The sequence below is a fragment of the Gadus macrocephalus genome, chromosome 18 (assembly GCF_031168955.1).
Source record: "Gadus macrocephalus chromosome 18, ASM3116895v1".
NCBI classification, from domain to species: Eukaryota; Metazoa; Chordata; class Actinopteri; order Gadiformes; family Gadidae; genus Gadus; species Gadus macrocephalus.
Window position 1 is genome coordinate 16,248,072 of NC_082399.1, and position 27,899 is coordinate 16,275,970.

At 46.8% G+C, this 27,899-nt stretch overlaps 1 protein-coding gene across 2 annotated transcripts in view; it reads right to left on the bottom strand.

Moving 5' to 3' along the window:
* The window catches only part of LOC132447029 (regulator of G-protein signaling 7-like), a 45,563-nt gene that overhangs the window by 2,376 nt on the left and 15,288 nt on the right, over positions 1-27,899 (bottom strand). For both annotated transcript variants that reach the window (XM_060037639.1, XM_060037638.1), the window contains exons 3-16: positions 13,028-13,124; positions 8,543-8,593; positions 7,682-7,788; positions 7,412-7,463; positions 6,556-6,620; positions 4,506-4,582; positions 4,332-4,413; positions 3,545-3,619; positions 3,116-3,214; positions 2,897-2,958; positions 2,619-2,729; positions 2,149-2,274; positions 1,080-1,266; positions 874-963 (exon numbers count right to left, since the gene is read on the bottom strand). In XM_060037639.1, the coding sequence (XP_059893622.1) occupies positions 874-963; positions 1,080-1,266; positions 2,149-2,274; positions 2,619-2,729; positions 2,897-2,958; positions 3,116-3,214; positions 3,545-3,619; positions 4,332-4,413; positions 4,506-4,582; positions 6,556-6,620; positions 7,412-7,463; positions 7,682-7,788; positions 8,543-8,593; positions 13,028-13,124 (1,281 nt within the window). The remainder of the gene's footprint in view (positions 1-873; positions 964-1,079; positions 1,267-2,148; positions 2,275-2,618; positions 2,730-2,896; positions 2,959-3,115; positions 3,215-3,544; positions 3,620-4,331; positions 4,414-4,505; positions 4,583-6,555; positions 6,621-7,411; positions 7,464-7,681; positions 7,789-8,542; positions 8,594-13,027; positions 13,125-27,899) is intronic.

The following is a 27,899-nucleotide window of genomic DNA, read 5'->3' on the forward strand; positions in this document are numbered from 1 at the left end:
ACTGAAGTAAACGTTGCTCATCTACCCAGCACAGATCTAGGTGGACACGCCCACTAGTGATGTCATATGGGGCAGATTTTCGAAACAGCTTGTAAGGCTAATCATACTCACACCTGGTGGTATAATATGTCCCCTTTAATGTGGGAAAAGGCTGACTGGCAAAAATAAGTAGAGCCAAATAATGCAATCAAGGAGGTAGCATATTTCCTCATGTTTGGATACTTTTCCTATTTTAGTATTTCTCAAATTGTCCATGAGCCCTCAACTTAAACTCAATATCAACTTGTACTGTAAAAATGTCATCCTCCACTGCAGACATGTTCAGGTGAAAGAGTGCTGTTTGATGCGAGTACATCAACCTCAACATCTTCCCTAAATGGATAGCTCATAAATGTAGCATTTGGCTCGAGTAAAGCTAAGTCTTGAAACCATTTGTCAAAGTCTGACAGACAATTTTCGTCAATGAAGTGGTAAATGTCGTAGGGATGATCCTTTTTTGTTTTTCTTTAATTACTTTTTTGGAATGTCTCCCAATCTATCCGCACTACCTTTTTGATCGACCGGTCGATCGCGATCAACGTATTGGGCACCCCTGTTCTATGATATTAATGTCAGGCCAAGACCTATTGATAAAAAAACAAATGAACAAATTGGCAAGCCTCAACAGAGATGACCCAGCTAGTGTGAGCTTTAGCAGAAAGTGGAACAGGACAGAGACATGATGTTCCTGTTGCAGGACTGAGCCCCGATACGGAGCTGTGTTCAGAGGCACAGAGTGATCTCCTTGATACGGTTTGGAGCGCTTCACTCAAACAGATGAGTGTTCAGACACAGGTCTCCTGTTCAGACACAGCTCTCCTGTTTAGGTCTCACCTTCTTCCTGGCCTGCAGCAGCTCCTGGTAGCAGCTGGAGCGGAGGAAGCGGCTGTACGAGTCGCTCTTCATCAGCTTGTAGATGTGCTCCTGCAGGGGGAACAGAAAGGAGGATCTCCTTCAAACTCCATTGTTCACCGTTTCTCTTTGCTTTGTTTAAAGGAACAGAAAGTGAGCGGGTGACAGCGGACATTCGTTGGGATCACCTGTGCGTCCTCAAAGGTGTAGCGGCCGGGGTCTTTGATATTGTGGGTGGTCTTGGCATAGCTTTTGGAATCCACGTTGATGGCACTTGGTGCCCCCGGGGCCAGGAACTCCTGCCAGATGTTGTGGACCAGAGTCGCTACTTCTCTGACGGGCCGCTTCTTCAGCTCCTGCACCGCCAGCCAGAACCTGAGCAACAGTCCAGCGCTCATTGTGTGAACACATGATGAATGGAGGACTTATTGAGCCTTCTAAGACCGTATTCAACCACAACAGGAACCAGTGGAGATCAGGAGGGCCTCACCAGGCTAACACATCCTAGCTCCTAGCATAGGGAGGGTCTCACCAGGCTAACACATCCTAGCTTCTAGCATAGGGAGGGTCTCCTAGCTCCTAGCATAGGGAGGGTCTCACCAGGCTAACACATCTTAGCTCCTAGCATAGGGAGGGTCTCAGGAGGCTAACACATCCTAGCTCCTAGCATAGGGAGGGTCTCACCAGGCTAACACATCCTAGCTCCTAGCATAGGGAGGGTCTCAGGAGGCTAACACATCCTAGCTCCTAGCATAGGGAGGGTCTCACCAGGCTAACACATCTTAGCTCCTAGCATAGGGAGGGTCTCAGGAGGCTAACACATCCTAGCTCCTAGCATAGGGAGGGTCTCAGGAGGCTAACACATCCTAGCTCCTAGCATAGGGAGGGTCTCCTAGCTCCTAGCATTGGTAGGGTCTCACCAGGCTAACACATCCTAGCTTCTAGCATAGGGAGGGTCTCCTAGCTCCTAGCATAGGGAGGGTCTCACCAGGCTAACACATCCTAGCTCCTAGCATAGGGAGGGTCTCACCAGGCTAACACATCCTAGCTCCTAGCATAGGGAGGGTCTCAGGAGGCTAACACATCTTAGCTCCTAGCATAGGGAGGGTCTCAGGAGGCTAACACATCCTAGCTCCTAGCATAGGGAGGGTCTCACCAGGCTAACACATCCTAGCTCCTAGCATAGGGAGGGTCTCACCAGGCTAACACATCCTAGCTCCTAGCATAGGGTCTTGAAGTGTTGTTTTCATGACCAACCTGAGGTTCTCTGAGCTGAATTCAGACTCCAAGAACTTGAGGAACTGTTCTCGACCGGCCGGATCCTTCAGAACCTCATTGAAGCCAAATCCCCATCGCCGTACTCTCTGTTGCCCTGGCTCTTTACTACACACACACATCACAGACACATTGGCACACACACACTAATGTCAAGCTATGATATGAGGATATTGTCTGGACCCTGTGCTCTACATGTCATTGTGATGTGCACCGTGTCTTTTGACGGGGCCAAAAGGCTCCTTGTTGGGCAATGCCTCAGCCGTCTGATTGTAACGCTGTAACGACAGGCCTGAGCCACATCCACACGGCGTTGCATCCCACGTGGATAAAGTTGAAAAGGGTTTTATTAAATTATACGACAATATTAGCAGAAGCGAGCTCGATGTGGTCTGGGCACGCAGAGATCTCCTCCTGAGCGGAGGTAGAGTGCGTGTTCATGGGGGCGTGACCTGGTCTCCAGCTCCCAGCAGGTGGTGTCGTCAGAGGTCCAGGGGTTGGAGGGCTCCGGGGAGGTGAAGCAGGGGTCGTACTCCGTGTACTGCTGGCTGTAGCTGATCAGGCTAAGGGGAGCAGAGGACGTGTTCAGAGGCTTTGGATTGAGCCCATTCAGTGTTCATGCATGGTGCCGTTTTTTTGTCCTTTGTCAGGTTGATAACACATTGTGATGATGAGAGTAAAGGACGAGTCAGGATCCAGTGAGGACCCCTGAGGTGAAAAAAGGGGTTACCTGTCTGCTGCCTTGGACATCTTTAACCGATGTCTCTCCAGCTGGGCCTGCCAACATAGAATCTGATGAAAAAACAAAAAAGGAAACAGAGTAAATAGAGGTGCTGTCAGGTTGAAGGGAAGAGGCCAAAGGTCTCAAGTACTTTATCACTATCTGCTTTAATCAAATGAGGAAACTCTGTTCCTTTATTCCATGAGCCCGTATCAGTGTGGGCCTTGCCTGTTGCCGTAGCTCCTCCTTCGTTGGCTCTTTGGTCTCTGGTGTAGCAGTGTTCACAGGACTGTGACAGCCAACGTCGTTCTGCAAGCCATACACTGACTGGGACCACACCCACCCACAGAACAATGGTGGAGGACCACCGACAGAAGATAGGGGGGAGGTGACAGGAGGAGGGCGAAAGATGGCGTTAAGGTGGCAGTGTGAACACCCTGACCTCTTACTCTCTCGTCTGGCTCCCTCTCTAGACCCCCAGAGGGGGGGTGTTAAGATGGTCAAAGGAAAAAATGAAGGAAACATAATTAACAAATGAATACAAAATGTCTCCTAAAATTCACATTGTGGAACAGTCAACACAGTTTTTTTGTCTCATATATTTGCTGATTATTATCTGATTATTTGGGATTTCAAATGTTCAGTATTAAGACTCACCTTCCTGGTTTTATGCGGTTCTTTCATCCGAGAGGATTTCTTGATGTCCGTCTCTGTGGTGTTGACGCAGCCCGGCTTGAGGGGAACAAGAGGAGAGGGTGAGGAGACGTCGTTCATGTGAATAGCACCCATTAAAGCGCTGCAGGTCAGATTAAAGAGCCATCATTTGAGGGTGATGTGTTAGAAATGGCCGAGCCATCCGTCAGCAACTAGTGGCTGTAATTAGCCTCGAGGATCTGTTCAGAGCATCTCTTCTCTGGGGAAGAGATCTTCCCTTTGGGGAATCCATCTCACCTGTCACTCACAGGAGAGTGACATGTTAGCCGTGTCAAAGGCAGACAAACGTAGCTCTAATATACAGCAGCCTTAACTGACTGCATTGAGCAGCACCTGCACTACTAGCATTGGTACAGCTAGCAGAGGGTACTGTTAAATATGCAATGGATAGTTGGATTGTTGTCTGCCCCATGCCTTAGGCGGCGCTCTACGGCACCTGTTAAGTGTAACTTGTAACATTGTGTGTTAAAATGGATATCAACGTCCAGTACTACAAGATACTCTTATATTATATTACGAACATAATAGGTTAGGTCCAAAAACCTCATGACCATACACAAACATTTTTCAAACATTTATTTTACGTTCATTTGAGACAATTGACTTAAAAAAGTAAGTATAATAGGGTTAAAAACTTTTTTTTCAGTACACAGACATGTTCGCAGCACTGATTAGCAATTCCTTCCATCACACTGGATGTGAATGAGATTATCCAGCTAAGGCCTCTCACCACAGGCCGGTGGACGTCCCAGAAGGCCCTCTCCTGGCTGTCCAGAACCTTCCTCTCCACCTTGTCCCTCTTCTTGTCTACCCTGAGCAGGGGCAGAAGCAGAGGGGATGTGTTCCGTGACGTGCTGACGTCGGCTCTGTGTTTGTGTGAAGGCAGATGGTTGGTCCGACCTACTTAGCTTGTGCTTCTGCTTGCATGAAGATGAACTCCCATTTACGGGCATAGGCTCTCTGAAGTCGAGCTAAACTCTCCTGAATGACACACGCACATGCGCAATCACGCACACACACACACACACACACACACACACACACACACACACACACACACACACACACACACACACACACACACACACACACACACACACACACACACACACACACACTGACTTATTCCTTGCGAACAATATTAACAATTCTAACAAATTCAATACAAACTATCTAGAGAGACGTAATTGGTAACACATTTAAAGAAGGGTACAGTAACGAACTTTTAACTCATGGTCTAGTAATCATTTACTAACGATGTTCATAAGGTTGCGTTCATGTTAACTATGGTATTTATTCATACAAGATTGAATAGGGTAAGGGTTTTTAGAAGGTAAGGGTAAGTGTTAACCCTTACCCTATCATATAATTTGTAAATTAACGCCAGAGTTAACATGAACCCCATCAGTCAATCATTAATAGACCATTAGTTAGCAGTAAAATAAATGATACTTACTTCTGCATTAGCTAATATTGATTAATGATTAATTATTCTATCCTTATTGTTAAGTGTTACCAAGACATCGTGAATGTGAATTTATTAGAAATGCAGGTAACATCTTGCATGGGAATGTGTTTGTATTCAAATATATATCTTTGCATCCTTTTTAATATATTCACTACTTTCTGTATTAACTATAAGAAAGATATGAAGTTATATCTTCATATCCTTTCTAATAAAATGTATCTTTATATATGAACTATAAAAGACAAAAGCCGCCAACATGACCTAATGATGCTGAAGAGCTGTCAGATGGTGAGGGGGGGCAGCTACATCATAGCCTACTGTCAGATGGTGAGGGGGGGCTGCCACATCATAGCCTACTGTCAGATGGTGGGATCATAGCCTACTGTCAGATGGTGAGGGGGGGCTGCCACATCATAGTCTACTGTCAGATGGTGGGATCATAGCCTACTGTCAGATGGTGGGATCATAGCCTACTGTCAGATGGTGGGATCATAGCCTACTGTCAGATGGTGGGATCATAGCCTACTGTCAGATGGTGGGATCATAGCCTACTGTCAGATGGTGGGATCATAGCCTACTGTCAGATGGTGGGATCATAGCCTACTGTCAGATAGTGGGATCATAGCCTACTGTCAGATGGTGGGATCATAGCCTACTGTCAGATGGTGGGATCATAGCCTACTGTCAGATGGTGGGATCATAGCTACTGTCAGATGGTGAGATCATAGCCTACTGTCAGATGGTGGGATCATAGCCTACTGTCAGATGGTGGGATCATAGCCTACTGTCAGATGGTGAGATCATAGCCTACTGTCAGATGGTGGGATCATAGCCTACTGTCAGATGGTGGGATCATAGCCTACCGTCAGATTGGTGGGATCATAGCCTACCGTCAGATGGTGGGATCATAGCCTACTGTCAGATGGTGGGATCATAGCCTACTGTCAGATGGTGAGGGGGGGCTGCCACATCATAGCCTACTGTCAGATGGTGGGATCATAGCCTACTGTCAGATGGTGGGATCATAGCCTACTGTCAGATGGTGAGATAATAGCCTACTGTCAGATGGTGGGATCATAGCCTACTGTCAGATGGTGGGATCATAGCCTACCGTCAGATGGTGGGATCATAGCCTACCGTCAGATGGTGGGATCATAGCCTACCGTCAGATGGTGGGATCATAGCCTACTGTCAGATGGTGAGGGGGGGCTGCCACATCATAGCCTACTGTCAGATGGTGGGATCATAGCCTACTGTCAGATGGTGAGATCATAGCCTACTGTCAGATGGTGGGATCATAGCCTACTGTCAGATGGTGGGATCATAGCCTACTGTCAGATGGTGGGATCATAGGCTACTGTCAGATGGTGGGATCATAGCCTACTGTCAGATGGTGGGATCATAGCCTACCGTCAGATGGTGGGATCATAGCCTACTGTCAGATCGCGCAGCAAGATGGCTTGCAGCGCGCTACATGATAGCCTACCGCTTCGTAGTCGGCCAGCTCCAGCCTGGCCTTGTTCTGCATGGTCCTCTTGCACAGGTAGACGGCTGGCCCCCGCCGCATGGAGAGGACATGGAACAGAGAGGACACCTCTGAGCTACGAGAGGACACCTCTGAGCTACGAGAGGAGACCTCTGGGCTACGAGAGGAGACCTCTGGGCTACGAGAGGAGACCTCTGGGCTATGAGGGAGAGGACCTCTGACCTCTTTGATTACATTCTCTTCAAACTCTTCTTTATTCATCATTATTCAATTAAACACATGGCTGTGTTTTCTGTTCTCCTGACCCGATTCAAAGGAAGCCCTTTGTTAGCTTGCTCTTGGGGACGTTCACTTTGGGTTTTTATCGGTTGTCTCTGGCCAAAGGGACTGAAAAGATCTAGCAAGGTAGATTGGTAGAATAAGAACACATGCAATGTTTTTAATTATTTAAATCATCTACATAGTGTAATCTATCTCTCCTCTGACTCTTAACAAACCTTGGGAATGTTGAAATGTTTTCTCCCGTGCAACCTATTAATAAAATCAGTTTCCATCTGCTAATGTTTTTTATACCTCATATACATAAGGTATAACTCATATACACACATATATATATATATATACACACACACATACATACGTACACACAAATATTTATTAATGGTGGCATTCCGTCCAGTCTGTTGACAGTTCGAAGGCAGGTGATTTTATTGACCATTCAATGGAGTATTTTATACAATCCATTCACATAGTGACTGACCTATAACTTCAATACAAGGTAGATATGGTATTTCAAAATGAAAAGTGTAATTGAAACTAATTCTGCAGTACAATACAAACCATTGCAGTCTCTCACCATAATCTGTGTTCTCTGGCTCCCAGCAGTTTGAGGGCCAGAAGTATGGAGTCTGATGGCAGAGAGAGAACCAACGGATGGGGAGAGAAACAAACTAACAAGTTGAATGGCAGCAAGGAGTTAGTGGACAAACACTTTTTAGTTTCCTATTTCCTTTTTACTAATACTAGAGATTTCTCTAGATCTCTGCTGGCCTCGGTGTCCATACAGAACGACTGTCTGTCTGTTGCATCAGGACAGGTTGGGGCTGGGTGGGAACACGAGCCTTACCTGGAACCGGTAGAAGGTGCCGTCGTCCTTCAAGGTCAGGACGTGGTCAGAGATGGGGAAGAAGTAGCCGTGAGCAGCCATCAACGTTCCCAGATGAAGAGCCTCGACTAGAGAGAGAGAGAGAGAGAGAGAGAGAGAGAGAGAGAGAGAGAGAGATACAATTACATCCCGTTTAACTACATTTCTGTACATACAGAAAGTAGTCTCACAAATCAGAATTTAGATAAATAATCTAAAGTCCTATGGCAGACAAATTAAAATCTGGATGAATAGGGCTTTTCACCGTATTTGCTTCAAATTAGTTTTAATTAACGTTTGCCAGTGAAAAGATAAGCAAAAGCATACTGTTTGGATGCTAACGTTCTAAGAAGAAGTGACTGTAAAGGTTTCAAGTCCACATGGCGTTGAATGGCCACTGGGGTAATCCCTCTTCTGAGTCCAATCTCTCTGCATGCAAACAGCAAGACGGGACCAGCCTTGGGTAGGCAGCAGGTGATTCTCACAAGCCTCAATTTAGTGTTGGGGGTCTGTGGGAATGTATGGCTGACGGCTGGTTTAAACAGCCTCACTAGGCCGAGTCTGATTGGACTCCGGGTCAGGTTGCACACCTATGGTGCATTTAGTTATCAGTGTGAACCAGGTTAATCCAGCCATCACTAGTGTTAAAAAATAAATCCTAATAAAATTAATAGGGAAAAGCTAAAGCGCGTGTCTCCAAGTCACCAGCCTTAATGGTGAGTGCCTGATTGAGTGGCTGATATTCCACTCCACTAATGACACTGCTCTGATTGGTCCCCAGGTCACTGAACACCAGCCATCACATCAGCTTCAGTACAACAGGAACAGTCGACAGTCTCTCACCTGGATCCTCCATGTTTAGATGTGTAAGCATCCACTGGACAATGTCTGACCCTGAAAAACCCAGGTATTAATGGTTACATCACATTGTTTCATAACATCCATTTCCCCAGCACCACCACTGTTTTCTATTGGCAGAATATCATGGAGAGAACACTTCTGAGTGCAGGGATGGGGACAGCTATTCATCTGAGTGTCAGGTTGACCTGAAATATGTATATTATTTAAATGTTTTTAAAGTGATGGACAAAAGGAACTAAAAATGTAAAATGACCATCTCACTGGGGGTTGTATCCGCTCAACATAGATAGCTTGTTTATTTTTATATTCTATTCTATCATATTACAAGTATGTTAAAGGAAGAGTGTGTAGAATTGATTGGCATCTAGTGCAACAGACTTGGCAGAAAAGTGTAATAATAATCAGTAGGTTTAATAAGTGTATAATCCCATGAAAATAAGACCCTACCATACTGATATTCAGTATGGCAGGGTAGGGGTCCCCGACCTCTGCGACTTCATAGCTGACTACAGGCATAACCCTCGTCACTATTATTTCTAAAATCCAAAATGACTTAATAATGAACTTTTTCTGTTCTTTCATTTTTTACATGTTTGCCAACAACGACTTCATCTAGCAATTATCAAAAAATAATATTTCCACGGCCACAGTCCGCAGCGCAGGGTATAGCAGCTTTTAGTTCTGTGATGAAGGAGGCACTGCAAACAGTAATGAAGAGAGATCTTCATTAAGACGTATGATGATGTTGATCATCACTTTTTTTTTTTGACTCTTCTTGCTGTCACTATTTGATGATATTACGATACCACAAATCCTCGCCAATTCATGACATCCCCCATCCCCCCGTTGTAGCTGAGGCTTTCAGGGTGTCTCAGGTGTCAACCAGGGGTGTTCGGCCCCCTGTATTTCTCCCACTGAGCCCCCCCTTCTCTCCTCTACTCACCCATGAAGACGAGCAAACTCTGTGCTTCTATGAAACATCCTATGTTTTCAGACTTTGCAGTGATACTGGAATTTTACTCTTTATTCCAAATGTAAGATAGTGTAGTCAAGGGCAGTTTGCAGATGAGGGGGGTTATGATATTGTACATGGTTCTGCATTCTTTCATACATCAGGGGACATTTGTTTTTGAGGTAGTTCGTTCCCTGTTTTATAACACTTATTCTGAGAAAGTTGGAATCCAAAAGGAAACTATTGATGCCACGTCGACTTAAAAAAGCCGGAAAACCAACGGAAAGGAAAAATGTGGGAATTGTTCACCTATTTTCAGATCCTTTTGTGCCTAAAGGACTATTGGCGGCAACATATTCATAGATGGTTCAGGATTGAGTGAGAACGCTGCAGCTGTGAGACAGGCTGAGATCTACTCCTTTGGCACGATAGCTCCACGTCAACGTAGCGCCTCTTTGAGCCCACCTGATGCCAGGACCAGGCTTCAGCTCCCTGGAGCAAACCAAAAGGACTAGAGGAAGAAGAAAGCAGACTGCCGATTTAGACCCCAGAAACAAGAAGCTAGGAGGCTGGAGACAGGAGACAGGAGAACGGAGCACAGCAGGAGGGAGAGGGCTAGGGCCGTGGGGGCCCTGAGATCCTCAGGGGCCCAGAGGACTCAAGATGCTCAAGAAATAATGGAAAGTATAAAATTTGAAGATTGAAAAAGCCATGTGCGTGCCTGCCTGGCTGCGTGTGTGTTGTTGACCACAGGTAGTTGAGGCTACCTGCATCCATGCAGCACTCTGCATGGAGTTATGATTGTAGCTTATGTTATGCACGCACGCGCGCGTGCGCACACACACACACACACACACACACACACACACACACACACACACACACACACACACACACACACACACACACACACACACACACACACACACACACACACACACACACACACACCTCGACCCAAGCCATTAATACCTGCTCATGTTAATCCATTTGTGCACCGGTACATCTGTCGGCCCATCCTGTATCCTCTCCATCCTGATCCTCTTTCTCTGGTCTCTGATCCTCTTTCTCTGGTCTCTGATCCTCTTTCTCTGGTCTCTGATCCTCTTTCTCAGGTCTCTGATCCTCTTTCTCCGGTCTCTGATCCTCTTTCTCCGGTCTCCGATCCTCTTTCTCCGGTCTCTGATCCTCTTTCTCCGGTCTCTGATCCTCTTTCTCCGGTCACTGATCCTCTTTCTCCGGTCTCTGATCCTCTTTCTCCGGTCTCTGATCCTCTTTCTCCGGTCTCTGATCCTCTTTCTCCGGTCTCTGATCCTCTTTCTCCGGTCACTGATCCTCTTTCTCCGGTCTCTGATCCTCTTTATCCGGTCTCTGATCCTCTTTCTCCGGTCTCTGATCCTCTTTCTCTGGTCTCTGATCCTCTTTCTCTGGTCTCTGATCCTCTTTATCCGGTCTCTGATCCTCTTCTCCGGTCTCTGATCCTCTTTCTCTGGTCTCTGATCCTCTTTCTCAGGTCTCTGATCCTCTTCCTCTGGTCTCTGATCCTCTTTCTCCCTTCCATTACCACCTCTGTAACATCTTCGTCTTCGACCCACTCTCTCCTAGCCTGGTCCTCCCAGACCATCGTACTTCATTTCATTTGTACAGAAGGTCTGGAACTGCCCAATTGACAAAAGTTCACTCACTTGGAGGCGGGTGTCTGTTGAAGTTTTAAAAAGATTGGATCTGCCCAGTGCCACTCTGCATCTGCCATAACCAATCGCATAGCGTTTGGTCGTGATGTATGTCATGCGACGGGACCGGCTCCTTCACCACTAACGGAGCCAGCTGGAAAATCAAACTTTTCCCGAACCCGGTGGGGAGAAGCGCCACAACATCATGGCCACCAACAAAACTCAGCAAAGCTTGTTCTTGCTCCAGCTTTAATTGATCAATATTCGGCAGCGATCCCACAACAGACCGAATAGCTTCTCTCGTATCCTTCTCCATTGTCTTCCTGGTCTTCCTCTGACTACAACTGAAACTGGCGCGCGACCTCAACGTCATCGTTCTCAGCCACTCCCTCTGTTTGCTGATTGGACCGCCCAAAATCTGGCTTCCAAGGAACCCATGCATATGAAGCAGACCCAGACCTAGTACTGAGGTGAAATGAAAATTGAGCGGAAGTAGGTAGGTGGGCGGTGCCAGGCTAACTTTCTCCTCCTCCACTTCAGAAACAGGAGTGGAATTCCAGTAGGTTCAGAAGTCTGCTGCCAGATAACTCAACCATACCCGCTCCAGAGAACACATAACTCCCATCCTCAAACATCTTCACTGGCTCCCAATACACCACCGAATTCATTTCAAGATCCTGCTCATCACCAACAAAGCCCACAATAACCGTGCCCCCCTCTACCTTACAGACCTCCAAAAGACCTCCAATCTGCCATAAAAAATAACCTAATTCAAAAGTCAATTTAAAACCCACCTCTCCAAGAAGCATCCCCACCCATATCACCTCGCTCTATCGTAAACCTTATTTTGAGATTTTCTGTATTTTGTTTTCTTGTTTTTCTTTTCTATAGGTATTCTCTATGACGATAAGTTACTTTGAGTGACCTCCAGAAAAAAAGCTCTATATAAATCCTATAAATTATTATTATTATTATTATTATTATTATTATATTCCTGTAGAATAACTCTTGCAGTATTGTTGCACAGAAGCTCTATTTGAATACATTTAGAGATTGATCCATGGATCCAAACCACTGAACAATTTGACAAACCACTGACAAATATAAATTATTGAACAAAAATCAAACAAAGGGGGGGGGGGTGCTTAAGCAGTCGCTTGTACCACTCATAGCCATAAACGGCCTTGCCTGTTACACATTATTGGAGAATCTTAAACTCTGAGTGAGTTCCCTGCTGGCCTGAACAGCCTGTGGTGGTTAAACGTTTCCAGTATTTGTATTGCATGTATGCAATTTGCAATGATGGCCATCAATGTGAAAATAGTAATTGATCTTCACTTGCACACAGACATTTTTGATACATCACAATCTATTGAATGCTACATTATTTATTGTTTTCAAATCCGATCTGTAAAAAATGTATGCAAAGTCAACTTCCGTCTCGAAAGGCTGCAACTAATAACCGTGATCATGTGTATGGTTATGACTAGTGCTATGTGATTAGGTCTTATGATTCAGCCTTAATGTATTGCATCAACTATATATGAAACCAACCCAATAATTAACAGTGGACTTTGACAACATTATTTTCTTCTTCAACAGATTGTGATTCTTGTGGTGTTAGGGTTAGAGCTTGGGTAAGAGCCTGTATCACTAGTGATGTTCTGGTGACCGTTGAATCTACAAACTATGATCAGTGCTGGCTCGGTGACAGCCAGCACTGTGATCTATCTCCACCACGGTTACCGTCTCTCCTGTCCTCACTAGAGACCTTATGTAGGTTGTAGAGCCCATGAATGACCATACCATGAGCGTAGCGAGGCTGCGCAGAAGAGGCCCTACCTGATATGACGCTGGGGATCTTGGATAAAAAACTCTTCACAGTCTTGATGGGAATTCCATTCTTCTCCTCCTGCATACGAGCAACCACGTCTTCCATCTGAAAACAGGAATCAGAGATATTTCAGTATGATTATCATGTGCGGACGGAGGATATTTCAGTATGGGTATCATGTACCAAAGATATTTTCCTTATGAGTATCAGGTACCAAAGATATTTAAGTTTGAGTATCATGTACCAGAGATATTTGAGTATCATGTACCAAAGATATTTCAGTTTGAGTATCATGTACCAGAGATATTTGAGTATCATGTACCAAAGATACTTCATTATGAGTATCAGGTACCAAAGATATTTCATTATGAGTATCAGGTACCAAAGATATTTCAGTATGAGTATCATATACCAAAGATATTTGAGTATCATTTACCAAAGATACTTCAGTATGACGATCATGTCCAACCATGAGGTCCTGTCTGCTCAGACAGACAGAGGGAGGAAGCTTAGCTTAGTGTGACTTCTGCTACGCCACTCCACCTTGGAGGCTGCTACACCCCACCTAGGAGGCTGCTACACCACCTAGGGTGGTGGTGTTGAAGCCGTTTTTCATTTAAGTGTGTAGAGGATGATAACCAGGTGCTCCATGTTGTTCTAGGGGCTGCTTCACGAGGCTGCTTCATTTTAGCTACACACCCACACACAACACCTTATGGAGCATGCAACTCCCCCCTGCCACCCAAGAACTCTGGCAAGGGTTACCATACCCAACTCAAACCAGACTCCCTCCAGGGTTACCATACCCAACTCAAAGCACAGACTCACTCCAGGGTTACCATACCCAACTCAAAGCACAGACTCCCTTCAGGGTTACCATACCCAACTCAAAGCACAGACTCTCTCCAGGGTTACAATACTTAAAATAAATAAATCAAAATAAACCATCCCCAAACCCCATTGTCCCCCCGCCCTGGGAGCAGGGGCCTGGGCTGCTGCCGTGCCCTGCGGAGGTGTCGGTGGCCTGGCGGTGGCAGGGCTGTCTGGACGAGCTGGGTGGAGGTTGAGCTGGGTGGAGGTTCAGTATGTAGATCCTCTGAGCTACCTCCATCAATTTAACATTTAAATAGTACCTCCAGTCAAATGTAGATAATGGATGGGTTGACAATGTACAATCAGGCTCAATCTGATATGAATAAATGAACAAACCAAACGCATTAGAGATGAGGAGATTGCCTTTCCATTGCAATGCAGAACCCATTTACTAATGAATTATAATGGAATCATGAATTGAGTCCTTAAGTTCTGTGAAAGAGATTAACGAAGCAAAGCTTGAAATTATATGAATAGAATTGGAGGGACAGAGCTAGTGACAGACTGGGATGGGTGGAGAGCTCCTGACTGTAGTAGTAGTGATCAGTGTGTAAAGGTTTCAGCTCCCAGCTCCTCCCAGGGGCGGGAGGAGTTGACATCATTAGGGATTATATCGGAAAACACAACACGGGGGTAAACAGCCTCACATGAAAACCAAGCTTAGCTCTAGAAGTGTACATGGCATTTAGGATAGGTTAGGTCATGCTGTGGTTGCCGTGTGTGTGTGTCTGTGTGCGTATGCGCGAGCGTGCATGCGTGCGTGCGTGCTTTCGTGTGCGTGTGTGTGCATGTGTGTGTGTGTGCAAGTGTTAATGAGGGTGTGTGATATAGCTTGAGAAGTAAAAGGAGGAATATTGTGTGAAGAATAAGACATAGAGAATGTGAAGAGCAGATAAACATCCCAGGACAAGGAGCCAGGATATGACCGTTTACCAACATGACTAACTTGTTAGCCTCGAAAGTAACACCATTTAACAAATGTTTGCCAGGTTTAAAGATGTCAAAAAGTTTTTACGATGTTACCAGCACTGGTCCTTTCGTACCATTGGCGCTGGTGAAGTGATTCTCTTTCATTTTTTGCCTATGTTTTCATTTACTTATCTATTATTTAATTTTATTGTATGACAATGTTTATACGTGAAGCACTTTGAGGGTGCCTTGTGTATGAAAAGTACTATATAAATAAAGTTACCTTGCCTTGCCTTTTATTTTTCCATTTCATAATATCAGTAAATTACAGTCTATTTAACGATGCAGGTTTTGTCATGATGTGAATACGGTGTGTAATCAGACAGAACAGAGCTCTGTCTCCACAGAGACCAGACCAAGCTTGATTTCATAGCAGTATTATAGCCTATTATTGTTAATATTATGCAAAACCTGAAACGACTTAGCCGAGAACACCCCTAGTGTAAAGTAAAGGTGCATTGCACAGTTAAAAATGGTAATCAAATAACCCTAAAATGACACACAGAATAGCTCCTTATCTCTTTACTTCTACATTAAATATAATACATATGCAGAGGATCCAACCCTAAAACGTATTGTGAATGTGAAGTGATGTAGCGGGGTTACATGTTAATGCTATAGATTGATCTGATTCCTGGTAGATATCTCGACCAAAAAACACATGCTACACACGTTATTGGAAGTTGTGTGTTACCCTTACCAGGTAACATCAATATAACCTTCTGGCCCAACACCGGAAAGAAGCGAGTGGGAGGGCTCTGGGCAAGAAACAAGGAAGCCTGGATAGCAACAAAGCTCCAAACCTAAATGAAGAGAGGGGTCTATGAGGAGTCGGACAGACAGCAAACAGCTCAAATATCATTGGCTGGCCCATAATATTGGCAGATTTTGTCATGTTGAAAAGATATGCATTGGCCGATGATGATGATGTCATGGCCGATTAAAAACGACTTAAACTTGAGGAAACTAATTGCAATACAGCTTTAGAGCCTGTCAGAAAATCGAATAATATGGAGTGAGAAATCTCACTGACTCTTAAACAGCTTTTTAGAGATAAAGAAAATGACATTGTCTTAATTTCATCAGGGTCAAAATAAACCACCAAGTTAATCAGAAACACACAGCAGAGGTGTGAAAGGAGAACACAACACCTTCTATATTCAACCTGCTGTCAACGTCAGGAATCGGTAGACCAAACAGGTGAATGCCCCCAGCTCCCCTCTGCTGAGATATAATCCGGCTCCAACCCCCGCTGGGTGTGTCCCCGGGGCCCTCGCTCTCAGAGGGGGGCTCCGGGGGACAGCATTACTAGATGCATGAGCCACCTGGGCCCTGCTCCCGCCCTCTGTGCCTCGCCCTCATCAATGGCATGTCCAGAGAACAGTGCAGTGTCAGTCCTCCCCTCAGTCACCACTCTGGAACACATAGGCCCAATCCCATTTCTACCCCTTAAACCTTCCCCTTACCCCTCCCCCTTGTTTTGAAGGGGTAAGGGGAAGGGGTAAGGGGTAGAAATGGGATTGGGCCTTAGAGCCCATCCTTTAGGGTCATTCTCGGCACAAGCAATCGCAGAACCAAACGGCTTCAGGAGAAGAGATACCTGGAAAGATGCTTTGTGGATGGACTGGTTTTACTCTGGAGAAACAGAAAGGTAGTTCAGATATTTATATACGGATTACGGATTAAAGTTCTATTTCATGTAGGCTACGCCGTCTAGGCTTCGCCTTATGGGCTTGTCACTATGCACCAATCAGCGTGGGCACCGCCCACATTTCCCACGGTATCGTGTCTATATAACGCGGTGTATACCGTCGCTCATCCTACCTTTTCTTTCAGCACTTGTGCTTATCAGCGAGAATTGAGAACCCTACAAAGTAAGAAGAAGATGACTTCAACACGGATCTCCCAAGCCGGTGGCAGCGGCTCGGGCGAGGCCGTGGACAAACGGCCCTTTTCAGGGCCACCTGAGAGCGCTCCTGGAGCTAGGTCCTTTTCAGGACTCCTATGCGCCTCCTGTCCCGCCTCCCTGGCACCTGGTGACGGGCACTTGGCGTGTTTTCGGTGCCTCGGCGCCGACCACGGCGCGGCTGCTATCGCGGCCTCCATCTCCTGTGTCGACTGCCGGGAGCTGCCTGAAGAGGGGATCCTCTCCAGGCATGCAGGGCGAGTGCTTTCGCACCCCATCTTCTTCCCGATGGGTTACCCAGTGCCCCTTGTTCCCGCCTGTGCAGCTCTTGTTCACTGCTGCCGGTGGGGACCCTTCGACCCTGAAGGCCCCGGTGAAATCCTACACGGATTTCACCAATCTGGAGGGGTGGGCCGCTTCTCTGTCCGGGCGCCGGATGGCGCCCTAACGAAAAGCCGCTGCCCCCCGACCGCCTCCAGAAGCAGATTGTCGGCCTAACGGACAGGGTGTTCGTTTGTGCCTCTCAATCCGCGGCGGCGGTCAACAACATCGCCCTGCTCTCCTCTGCCATGGTCTCCTTGTCGGCTGACAGGGAGGCCTACGGCCCGGAGGAAGCCGCGAGATGGCTGGCGGTTTCCCGCTTTTCCAGCGCCATCCTCCAGCAATGCCAGCCGATAGCCGTTTCGGCCGGCCTGCATATGGCATGGGCTACCATGATACAAAGGGTCATATTGCTCTCCCACACTGCGGTGCCGGAACGAGAGCGGGCCAGCCTCGTCCAGGGTCCATTAGCGCCGGATGGCCTATTTGGTCCCCGGTTCTCCAAGGTTCTCGCGCACCAGCAGTCTGTCCGTGAGAATCGTTCCCGGTTCGGGGCGATTCTCACGGGCTCCTCCCACCAGCAGGCCGGGAGGAAGCGGGGTCCAGGCCGGTCCAAGCATTCCAGGGGGCCGCCTCCGACTCCAGTCCCGGTGCCGCAGCAGCAGCAGCAGCCGCAGCCGCCGCCGCCGCAGACGGGGAGAGCAGTGCCACGGACCGGGAAGTTCCGGAAGCTTGCTCCTACTTTTTCCTTCCCCAATAAAGAAAAAAGTAAAGACCGTTCGGCCGAACGGCAGTACATGGTACCTTAAGATATTCCTTAGGCCACCTGCGTCCTACGCTTGTGGTGCGTTCCTCCATGTTGCCTCTTTCCCCCCCTCAGCCCGGTGGCTGTAGGGTGGCGGTCGGACGGCGTGTTCACATGGCCTCTGGTTCACCTGCTTCTAAGAAGCGGTGTCCCTTGGAGCCTCGTGGACGGATCAGAGACACGTTGCACGAGCCCGTGGATACAGCCGCTTGTACCGGTCTCCTGGTTCCCCACAATATCCCCTCTACATCCCTTCAACAGTTTGTGGGAGGTGAGGAGACGGGTCCGCGCGCTGTGGCTACAGCCTGCGGACAGCGCATGCGCCAAGGTGCGGCGGCCGGACGGCTCGCTCCCTGTTCAGCGGGCACGAGCGCAACGTCTAGACAGCTCGTTGTTTTTACAGCGGCTGGTTCTGGTACGTCTCCTACGCTCGCTGAGCCTCCTCCCTTTCATGGGAATCCCCCCTTGGTTCACACGCAGTGTGGAGGCGGTAGGGGCCGAAGAATACGGGTTATTCCTGGACGGTCTTCCTCAGCTGTCGGCTCGCCCTCTCTCCGACCGCTTTGCGTGTTGGCAAGAGCGGTGCGTTCTGCCATCGTGGTTGGACACCAAGTTGAGATGGGGCCATCCCATACAGTTCAAGCGTCGTCCCCCACCCTTTACGGGGTTGGTGGAGACCACGCCACGGGACCCGGCTGCGAGAACGGCTCTGGCAGCAGAGGTGGCATGTCTCTTAGTGAAGGGGGCCATCACTGTCGTTCCCCCCCACGTGTCTCACCTAGGGTTTTATTCCCACTACTTCCTGGTTTCCAAGAAGTCAGGGGAAAAGAGACCTATTCTGGATCTTCGCGTGTTCAACAGATTCGTTGCCACGAGGAAGTTCAGAATGCTCACTGTCGGAGCGTTGTTCTGGTGTGTGAGAGAGGGCGATTGGTTCACATCCCTGGATCTCAAGGATGCTTACTTCCACGTCCCTGTTCGGCAGGCGCACAGGAAGTTTCTCCGGTTTGCCTTCATGGGGATGGCGTACGAGTACCAGTGTCTGCCGTTCGGCTACTCCCTGGCTCCGCACACCTTCTCAAAGTGTGTGGAGACGGCGTTGGAACCGCTCAGGTGTCAGGGAAAGAGGATTATTTTCTACCTGCTTATTCTGAGCAACTCAGAGGAGACCGCGAGAAGGGACACCATGTTGGTGATAAACCATCTCTCCTTCCTGAGTTTTGCCATCAACTGGGACAGACTACTTGGGGCTTTGCCTAGACTCAGCCACCATGACTGCGATGCTTTCGCCTCCTCGGCGAGACGCCATCCTGTCGGCGCTCTCCCGTTTTCGAGTTCGCAGAAACGTGACCGCACTGTCCACCATGCGCCTGTTAAGGCTGATGGCAGCTGCCCACCCCGTGGTCCCCCTGGGTCTGCTTTTTATGCGCAGACTCCAGCGGTGGTTTGCTCGCCAACGGCTGGACCCCAGGCGACACAAGCTCAGGGTGCTCCTCGTTCCCCGTTCGGTGTCGCCAGACCTGGAATATTGGAAAAGACCCTCCGCCCTTCTCAGGGGTGTTCCCCTGGGCAGGGTGGCGTCCTACCTAGTGGTCTTCACGGACGCCTCGTTGACGGGTTGGGGAGGAACGTGCCTCTCTCACTCGGTCGGAGACGAGTGCCCCCCCCCCCCCCCGCAGCACACATAAATGTGTTGGAGCTCGACGCTGTGAGGAAAGTGCTGTTGCATTTCTTTCACCTGGTGCGCGGCCGCCACGTTCTGATCAGGACGGACAGACAGCGTGGCGGCGGCGGCGTACATCAACAGACAGGGGGGAGTCCGCTCCCCTGCTCTCCACCGAAAGGCGGTCGAGCTCTGGCTTTGGGCTCATCAGTATCTCCTCAGTCTGAGAGCCCTGCATATCGCGGGCGCCCAGAACTTTGTTCCGCCTCATGTCTCGAGGCGGTCCCCGCCGAGACGAGTGGCGGTTACATCCCGACATTGTCCGACTGATCTGGCAGAGTTTCGGGACGGCGCAGGTGGACCTCTTCGCGTCCAGGGAGAACACGCACTGCAGGTGGTGGTTCTCCCTCAGCCCTCGGGATCTCCCCCCGTTGGGGGTAGATGCGTTGGCACACACACCTTGGCCGCGGGCTCTCTTGTATGCGTTTCCCCCGCTCCAGCTGATCCTTCCTCTTCTGGAACGGGTCAGACAGGAGAGACTGTCCCTGATATTAGTGTCCCCGGAGAACCGTTCAGCTCTGTGGTTTCCAGAGCTGGCCGCGCTCTCGCGGTCGGCGCCGTGGCCAGTACCGTTCAGGCCTGATGCGCTTTCACAGGCCCACGGGACGGTGCACCACCCGCCCGATGTCTCGGGACGGCTGTTGGTTTGGCTCCTGAGAGGTTGATCCTGCAGGGCAAAAGTTTGCCTGAGACGGTTATCAACACTATTCAGAGTGCTCGTGCGCCTTCTACTTCTTCCCTCTATGCGGCGAAGTGGTGCGCCTTCTCTATTTGGTGTGAGAGGAACCACGCTGTCCCATCTCAATGCGAGGTGGGAAGCGTGCTTTCGTTTCTGCAAAACTTATTGGAGAAAGGTTTGGCATTCTCCACTATCAAGGTCTATGCGGCTGCCGTTTCGGCTGGCCATGCAGGCTGTGATGGTGGACCGATCTTCAGCCATCCACTGGTCAAGAGATTCTTGCGTGGGGCTAGACGGGTTAGGCCTGTTTCACGCGTGCTTACACCACGCTGGGATCTCCCCACCGTGTTGCGCGGATTGTCCAGGGATCCTTTCGAGCCTCTTTCTCAGGCCCCTTTGGATGCCCTGTCCTTTAAGACGGCGCTCTTGTTGGCCTTGGTTTCTGCCAAGCGGGCCGGTGAGCTAACCGCTCTGTCTGTCAGCCCGAGTTGCTTGTTGCTAAACGAGGACAGCTCCTTCGCGTTGCTCAGACCTAATCCTGTGTTCCTCCCGAAGAACATTAATAGTTCTTTTCGGTCGAGGGATATTGTGCTTAAGGCTTTTCACCCCCCGCCTCATTCTAGTGAGGCGTAGGCGGAGTTGCATCTCCTGTGCCCGGTTCGGGCATTGGCTATGTACGTGAATCGCTCGGCCGCGTTCCACTCCACACAACAGTTGTTTGTGTGTTATAGCGACGATATGAAAAACAGGCTAGGGGGTTTTTCTATTGGCCCGCCAATTGTCAGGTGGTTTTGTTGGCCAGTATGGCACTCCCGCTGTTTCTTTCAAATAAGAAACGGCCGAGATTATTGGAGAGCCGGATTCCGTAGCTCCGCCCCCGGTAGTAGCGGACCTAATGGAAACCGTGTTGCTCTGGTTTTTCTTTTCCTTTTCATGGGTTCCATGAAGCACGGATTAGAGCCGGAGTCTTTACGGACTCACTTTTTTCTCTCTTGATCATTGCCTTGCTTGATCTAGGAGGAATTAGTTTTTTATTAAGCTGTTGTGTTTTACACTTCCTTGGCTTTTTGAGTCTTAATGTGCTCTGGTGACTTAAGTCGTTTTGACTGGGGTCCAGCAGGAGTACATTGATCGGGCTCCGCTCGCAGCTTCACCTTAGCCCATAAGGCGAAGCCTAGACGAACGTAGCCAACATGAAATAGAACGATAGTTATGTTATTATAACTCTAGTTCTATGATTGTAGGCGTAGCCGTCTAGTTTCCCACCTGCTGTACCTTCCGACTGCTGAAAAGCGTGGAGGATGAGCGACGGTATACACCGCGTTATATAGACACGATACCGTGGGAAATGTGTGCGTGCCCACGCTGATTGGTGCATAGTTTGAATTTTCACAGGATAAGCCCATAAGGTGAAGCCTAGACGGCTACGCCTACAATCATAGAACTAGAGTTATAATAACATAACTATCGTTTAATCTAGAAACCTAACCCTATCTTCCTTTCAAACACACTAACCCAATCCGTCCTTGTCCTATCCAATCAGTGTGGAGTGCACCTGCTGTCAAACATGAAACCCAATATACATTAAGTTACTCCAAAGTTCCCGTTGTCCGGTAATTACCGGTCCTTGACCGGAAAAAAATGAGGAGGACCGAAAATTCTAAATGTCTCCGGTCAGAATGACCGATTGGAAATAAGGCCCCGTCCACACGGAGCCGAAACGGGCGAAAACGATCCGGTTTCGTTTTATGCTTAATGTTCAAGGCGCTGGTTCTCCACAAAAGTGGAGCGCATCAACCCTGCACTCATACAGCATGCGCCCTGTATACAAACATTCAGTCACGAGGAGATTCAACCATTGAGCAGAACAAAATTGAGCAGGTCCTATGTTCCCGGTTTTCCCCAAAAAGGGTCCTATGTTCCCCTGTAGCCATACATAGCGGGGAGCATAGGACCCTTTTTGGGAAAAGCGGGGAACATAGTTCCCCGCAATCTATCAATCTTTAAAAATATTTAAACTTTGACGCGGCATTCGCGTAATGACAGCCAATCGGCGTTCAACAGAGTGACATGTCTAACGTAACAGCCAATCAGCGATCAACCGGCCAACTCAGTGCAGTGCAGTCCGGGGTGAACTGCAGCATGGAGGAGAAAGTGATTGTTGCCGTTTGCGACTCCCGGAGCTCTTTATATAATAGTATATAATATAATTGTATAATAATATCACGGCCAAAAGCTCTGGGCCCCGTTTCCCGAAAGCATCTTTAGCCTAAGTGGATCGCAGAGTGGGTCGTACGAGCATCGTACAGTTTTCACACCGTTTCCCGAAAGCATCTTTGGTAACAAACCTCTTAAAAACGCTCACGAGTCACGAGTAGCTAACGAGTGCTCCAGGGTACTCGTAGGACGCTAAGAGCCTCGTTTATTTTATTTTATTTTATTTTTATTTTATTAAAGGATCCCCATTAGCTTATGCCATAGCAGTTTGCTAATCTTCCTGGGGTCCACATAAAATCCACATTACAAGTAATACTATTAAGTGTATTAAAATACAGTTCATACAAACACAACTATAATAACAGTATACATAATACATCACAAAAGTTCAGCAATTATTAATACAGTATAATAAATAACTAAAACAGTACAGTTTAAACTAGAATACTTGATAGTAATCCTAGACAACATGAATGAAAGCATACATTGTTCCTACAAAAAGCAGCGTCCATATAACCACTAAGAAAAGTGCACCTTTATTCTCCTTTTGAAGGATATTTTGCTTTTTTCTTGACGGATATCTTGAGGCAATTCATTCCAAATTGTACTTGCTCTGTAAAGCACTGTTCTTTTCCGAAAATTGGTTTTTGGATGAGCTTGCACAATATCACCATTGCTAGCCTTTCTTGTATTGTGTTTATGCACAGTATTACAAAGAACAATTTGCTCTTTCAAGAACTCAGGCCTGTGTGTCCGCAATGTGTTGCCAAGAAATGTCACTGTGCTTGAGGCAAGCCTATTTTCAACACTAAGCCATGATAAACTAGACTGCATCTTACGAACGCTAGTTCTTGACGAGCAACCAAGAACAAGCCTAGCAGCCCTGTTCTGGGCAACTTGTAGTTTTAATAATACTGTTTTTGTGGCTGAGGCCCATACCACTGAACAGTAGTCCAGATGGGATAGTATTAAAGATCGACACACTTGTTCATGAATATGAGATGGTACATATGGTTCACATCGTCTAGTCATATGAATGCCAACACCCATTTTTCTAATGACGTTATCAATCTGTTTTGACCATGTCAGATGGTTATCAATGACCATGCCAAGTAATTGTACCTTCTCCACTTGTTCAATTGGTACTTTGTTTACATACAAGTCTAATTTTGGCCTAGCAGACAACCTGTGTCTAGACCCAAAAATAATGCCCTTTGTTTAAGATATGTTTAAGACCAGCTTGTTTGATGTAATCCAATCATGCACAGTTTCTAGTTCTTGTGATAAAACTTGATTGAGTTCATTATGAGTGTTAGCTGCATAATACATTGTAGAATCATCAGCATACATCACAATACTAGCATTTTTTACAGCGGAAGACAAGTCATTAGTGAAAATAGAAAAGAGGAGAGGTCCCAGACAACTTCCTTGAGGCACACCACAAGTTAAATGGCTGCTACTCTGAGATAAGCTGCCATTGTAATAGACTCTCTGTGTTCTAGAAGAGAGATAGCTCTTAATCAAGGTAACGGCAGTGGGTGTAAACCCATAAGAGATACGTTTTTTAATCAACAGCTCATGATCGATAACATCGAAAGCAGCGCTAAAGTCTAGCATAACTGCAGCCACTACCTTTGAGTCGTCAATTTCCCTTAACCAATCATGGGTCATCTGTGTTAGGGCAGTGCTAGTTGAATGTCCCTGTCTGTATGCATGTTGGTATTTGGTGGTTAGACCGTTTGAGGTGAAATATTCCTGAATCTGAACATAAAGAATCTTTTCCATAACTTTACTCAGTACAGGAAGAATGCTTATAGGACGACTGTTGGGTCCACTGAAAGTTGATCTACAATCCTTGGGCAATGGTATTATTTTACCCTCTTTCCATCGTCCCGGACATTTTCCAGTTAGCAAGCATCTATTCAATATATGGCAAATAGGCCCAGAAATGTGATTGGCAGCTACCTTCAGTATCTTACTGTCTAGATTGTCAGTGCCCGCCGAACCATAAGCAGGGAGGGACTCCAACATCCTTCTGACATTTTCAGTGGTAACACATTGAAATTTAAAAGTACATTTCTTATCCTTCATTATTTCATTGGTTATTAAGTTTAAAGTATTGGAGTTAGTGCAGCACATATTCTGCCTTATGTTTTTAACTTTATTTGTAAAAAAGTCATTAAAATAATTAGCAATATCAAGTGGCTTTGTAAGAAACACACCATTGGCTTCTACAAAAGAAGCGCACCCATTTTTCTTCCTTCCCATAATTTCATTTAGAGTATTCCAAAGTTGTTTGCCATTATTTCTAGAATCACTTATTATTAGCTTATAATATTCCTTCTTCTTACTTTTGTTCACTTTATTCACAATATTTCGCAATTTACAGTAATTAAGTCTGTCCTCCGATGAACAAGATGTAGCCAACACCCTTTTGGCTTCATCTCTCTGTTTCATTAAGCATTTCATATCTTCATCAATCCAAGGGGCAACTCTAGATTTCACTGTAAACTTTTTCATGGGAGTATGTTTATTTACTATTTTCATAAAAACTTTCATGAATTCATTTAAAGATATCTCTGGGTCATCAGCTTTATACACGCCATTCCAATCAATTTTTCCAACATCCACTATAAAATTGTTTTCAATGAATCTCTTGTATGCCCTTTTATGTATAATTTTAGGACCCATTTTTGGAATCTTTGATTTTCTTACAGTTGCTGTCACATTGTGATCACTGAATCCTACTGGTAGAGAAATAGGCTTTGAACAGTGCTCCGGGACATTGGTGTAAATATGATCAATGCATGTTGAAGAAGTACATCCTACATCATTAGTGACGACTCTAGTTGGTATGGAAACTATTTGTGACAAGTTACAAGCTTTAGAAAGTGATGCTAACTTTTTCCTTAAGGAACAATTGCTAGCTAGCCAATCAATGTTCATGTCCCCAAGTAAGTAAATGTCACTCCTTGAGTCAGCAACTCTATCAATCATATCACATACATCATTAAAATACTGGGCGCTTGCTCCAGGGGGCCTGTAGCAACAGCCAACCAATATTGGTTTCAAGTGAGGTAGGTGTATTTTAACCCACAGTGCTTCTACGTCACTGTACATAAATTCCAGACACAATTTTGAAGGAAGATGACTTTGTATGTAAATAGCAACTCCCCCTCCATATCTGTCTCTGTCCTTTCTGAATAAGGAGTATCCCTCTAATGATACTGCTGGGTCCAGAATGAAGGAGTCTAGATGAGTCTCGGTCAATGCAAGTATATGAATAGTGTTTGCTTGCACTAGGCTGTTCAATTCATGAATCTTGTTTCGAACACTACACACATTCACGTGAGCAATCGCCAAGCCTTTATTAGGAAGTTTTAAAGAGTTCAAGTTCATGATATTAACTGGAATCTTAAATGAGACTTACAGTCCCGGTGACTATCCATGTTTGGGTTACGAACCCCCAGACTTGTCTTTACTTCCATCTCCTTTGCTTGGGTATCGGGATGCAGAATGGACTATGAGTTTATCGAAACGGAGGAATGCAATTTCCCCTCGCTCCCGTGCGGCTTTCATAGCTGGTATGAGTTCCTTGCGTTTTTGCCGAACAGCATCCGAATAGTCCTCGTTGATGTACACATTTGTCCCTTTTAGGCACTTTGCTTTCTCCATGACTCTGACTTTGTCCTTGTATCTAAAAAATCTAGCAACTATTGGCCTGGCTCTCACTCCCGTTGATTTCCCAGTCCGATGTACGCGTTCAAACTCCATGTTAGTAAGCTTGAGCTTCTCATCAAAGATCTCCCGCACCTTCTTTTCTGATTCAGCCCAGTTCTCATTTTCAGACTCAGGAATCCCATCAATCACAATGTTATTTTGTCGTGACTGACTGTCCAAGTAGTCAATTTTAGGCAGGAATGAAGTAATGTTTGTCGCAACGACAGAGAGATCTGAGTCAATTTCAGAGAGTTTTATGGTTGACTTCCTCTCCTTAGCAAGGAGTACATCCACGTCTTTTTGCGTGTAGTGCAGGCTTTCCCGCAATTCACTTATTTCCTTCATCATTGTATCCAATCTCTTGTTATTTGCCTCAGTCACGATTGTCAAAAAGTTCTTAAAGTTACTCTCTTGCTGCTCCATCAGCTCTCTATAAAACAGTTTCTGTTGCTCCAGCAATTCATGCACCTGGTCTACGGTCACAAAGTCCTCATCTCCCCCTTTCTTCCCGTTCCTTCGCGACATGGTACCTGTTGATAGCCTGTAGCCTATCCGGCCCGATGGTAGCTGCTAGCCGGGCTGAGGAGCCTGGATCCGGCCTGCTGGTGGCTGCTGGCTAGTAGCCAGAAGCTAAAGCTGGTAGTAGCAGGTAGAGTCTCCGTGGGGGGTGGGGGGGCTTCTCGAGGAGGTCCGAGCTGCGTACGTCGTGGCGAAAAGGCTGTTTCAATCCCTACGTCGTTAGCCTACTATAGCCTCAGTGGCGTAACCAGCGGACATTCCTAGTATTGGATGCGTTTTATTATAACACTTTGGTAATGGTGTATCACGTGCGTCTGAGCCTAATGTGGGCCATTATGTTCTTAGTTTGAGAGAGACAGTCCAGGAAATGTTTGAGCAGGCAGGGCACTTAAAATGTGTGAGAGAAAGTGGGGGGGATTTGTGCAGACTGACATCGGCTACTCATAAAACGTAGCCTAAAATAATGTAATGTAATAATGTAAAATAAAAAAATAATTAAATTATTAATTATAAAAATATTTAAAAAAATGCAAAGGAGCAGGCAAAAGGCTGGGATATGGTGGGGATTGGTCACGTTGACGGGAATGTTTAGTGACATGTGGGAGGGTGGAGGGGGTTAAAAAAAAAGTCTCAATCACTCTTCGACGTGCATGAAAACCAGCCGCGTAGTTATGAGGGAGGCCGTCCTCACACCGATCTTCCTCGTCGTCATCGTCCTCAATGTCCTCCGGTTCAACCAAAGCTACCCCAGCCTTAGCTGCAATGTTGTGCAACATAGCTGTCACACATATCACAGCGCATGACTTGGCCGGCGAAAACTGGAGCCCTCCGCTGGACTTGTGAAGGCATCTAAAGCGCAACTTCCACCTCCCGATCGTGTGCTCAGGATTAGGACTGATATATATGTCGGCCTAGGCTTAATCAATTGTGTTTTAATATCTTTAGCATTCATATTATTGCAATCTATTCTTTTCGTAGGCTACTCTGCGGTTGGCCTTGATGGGGAGATATTTTAACCCTTTTTAACCCCATTTTCCTCCGACATTCCTGCGTCTCCACCTGCGTCATAGCCCGTTTCAGCACCATGTCAGTGGACAGGTACAATCCTACGTTCGTCTTGAGTGCAGCGAATGCGCGTTCACGTTAAG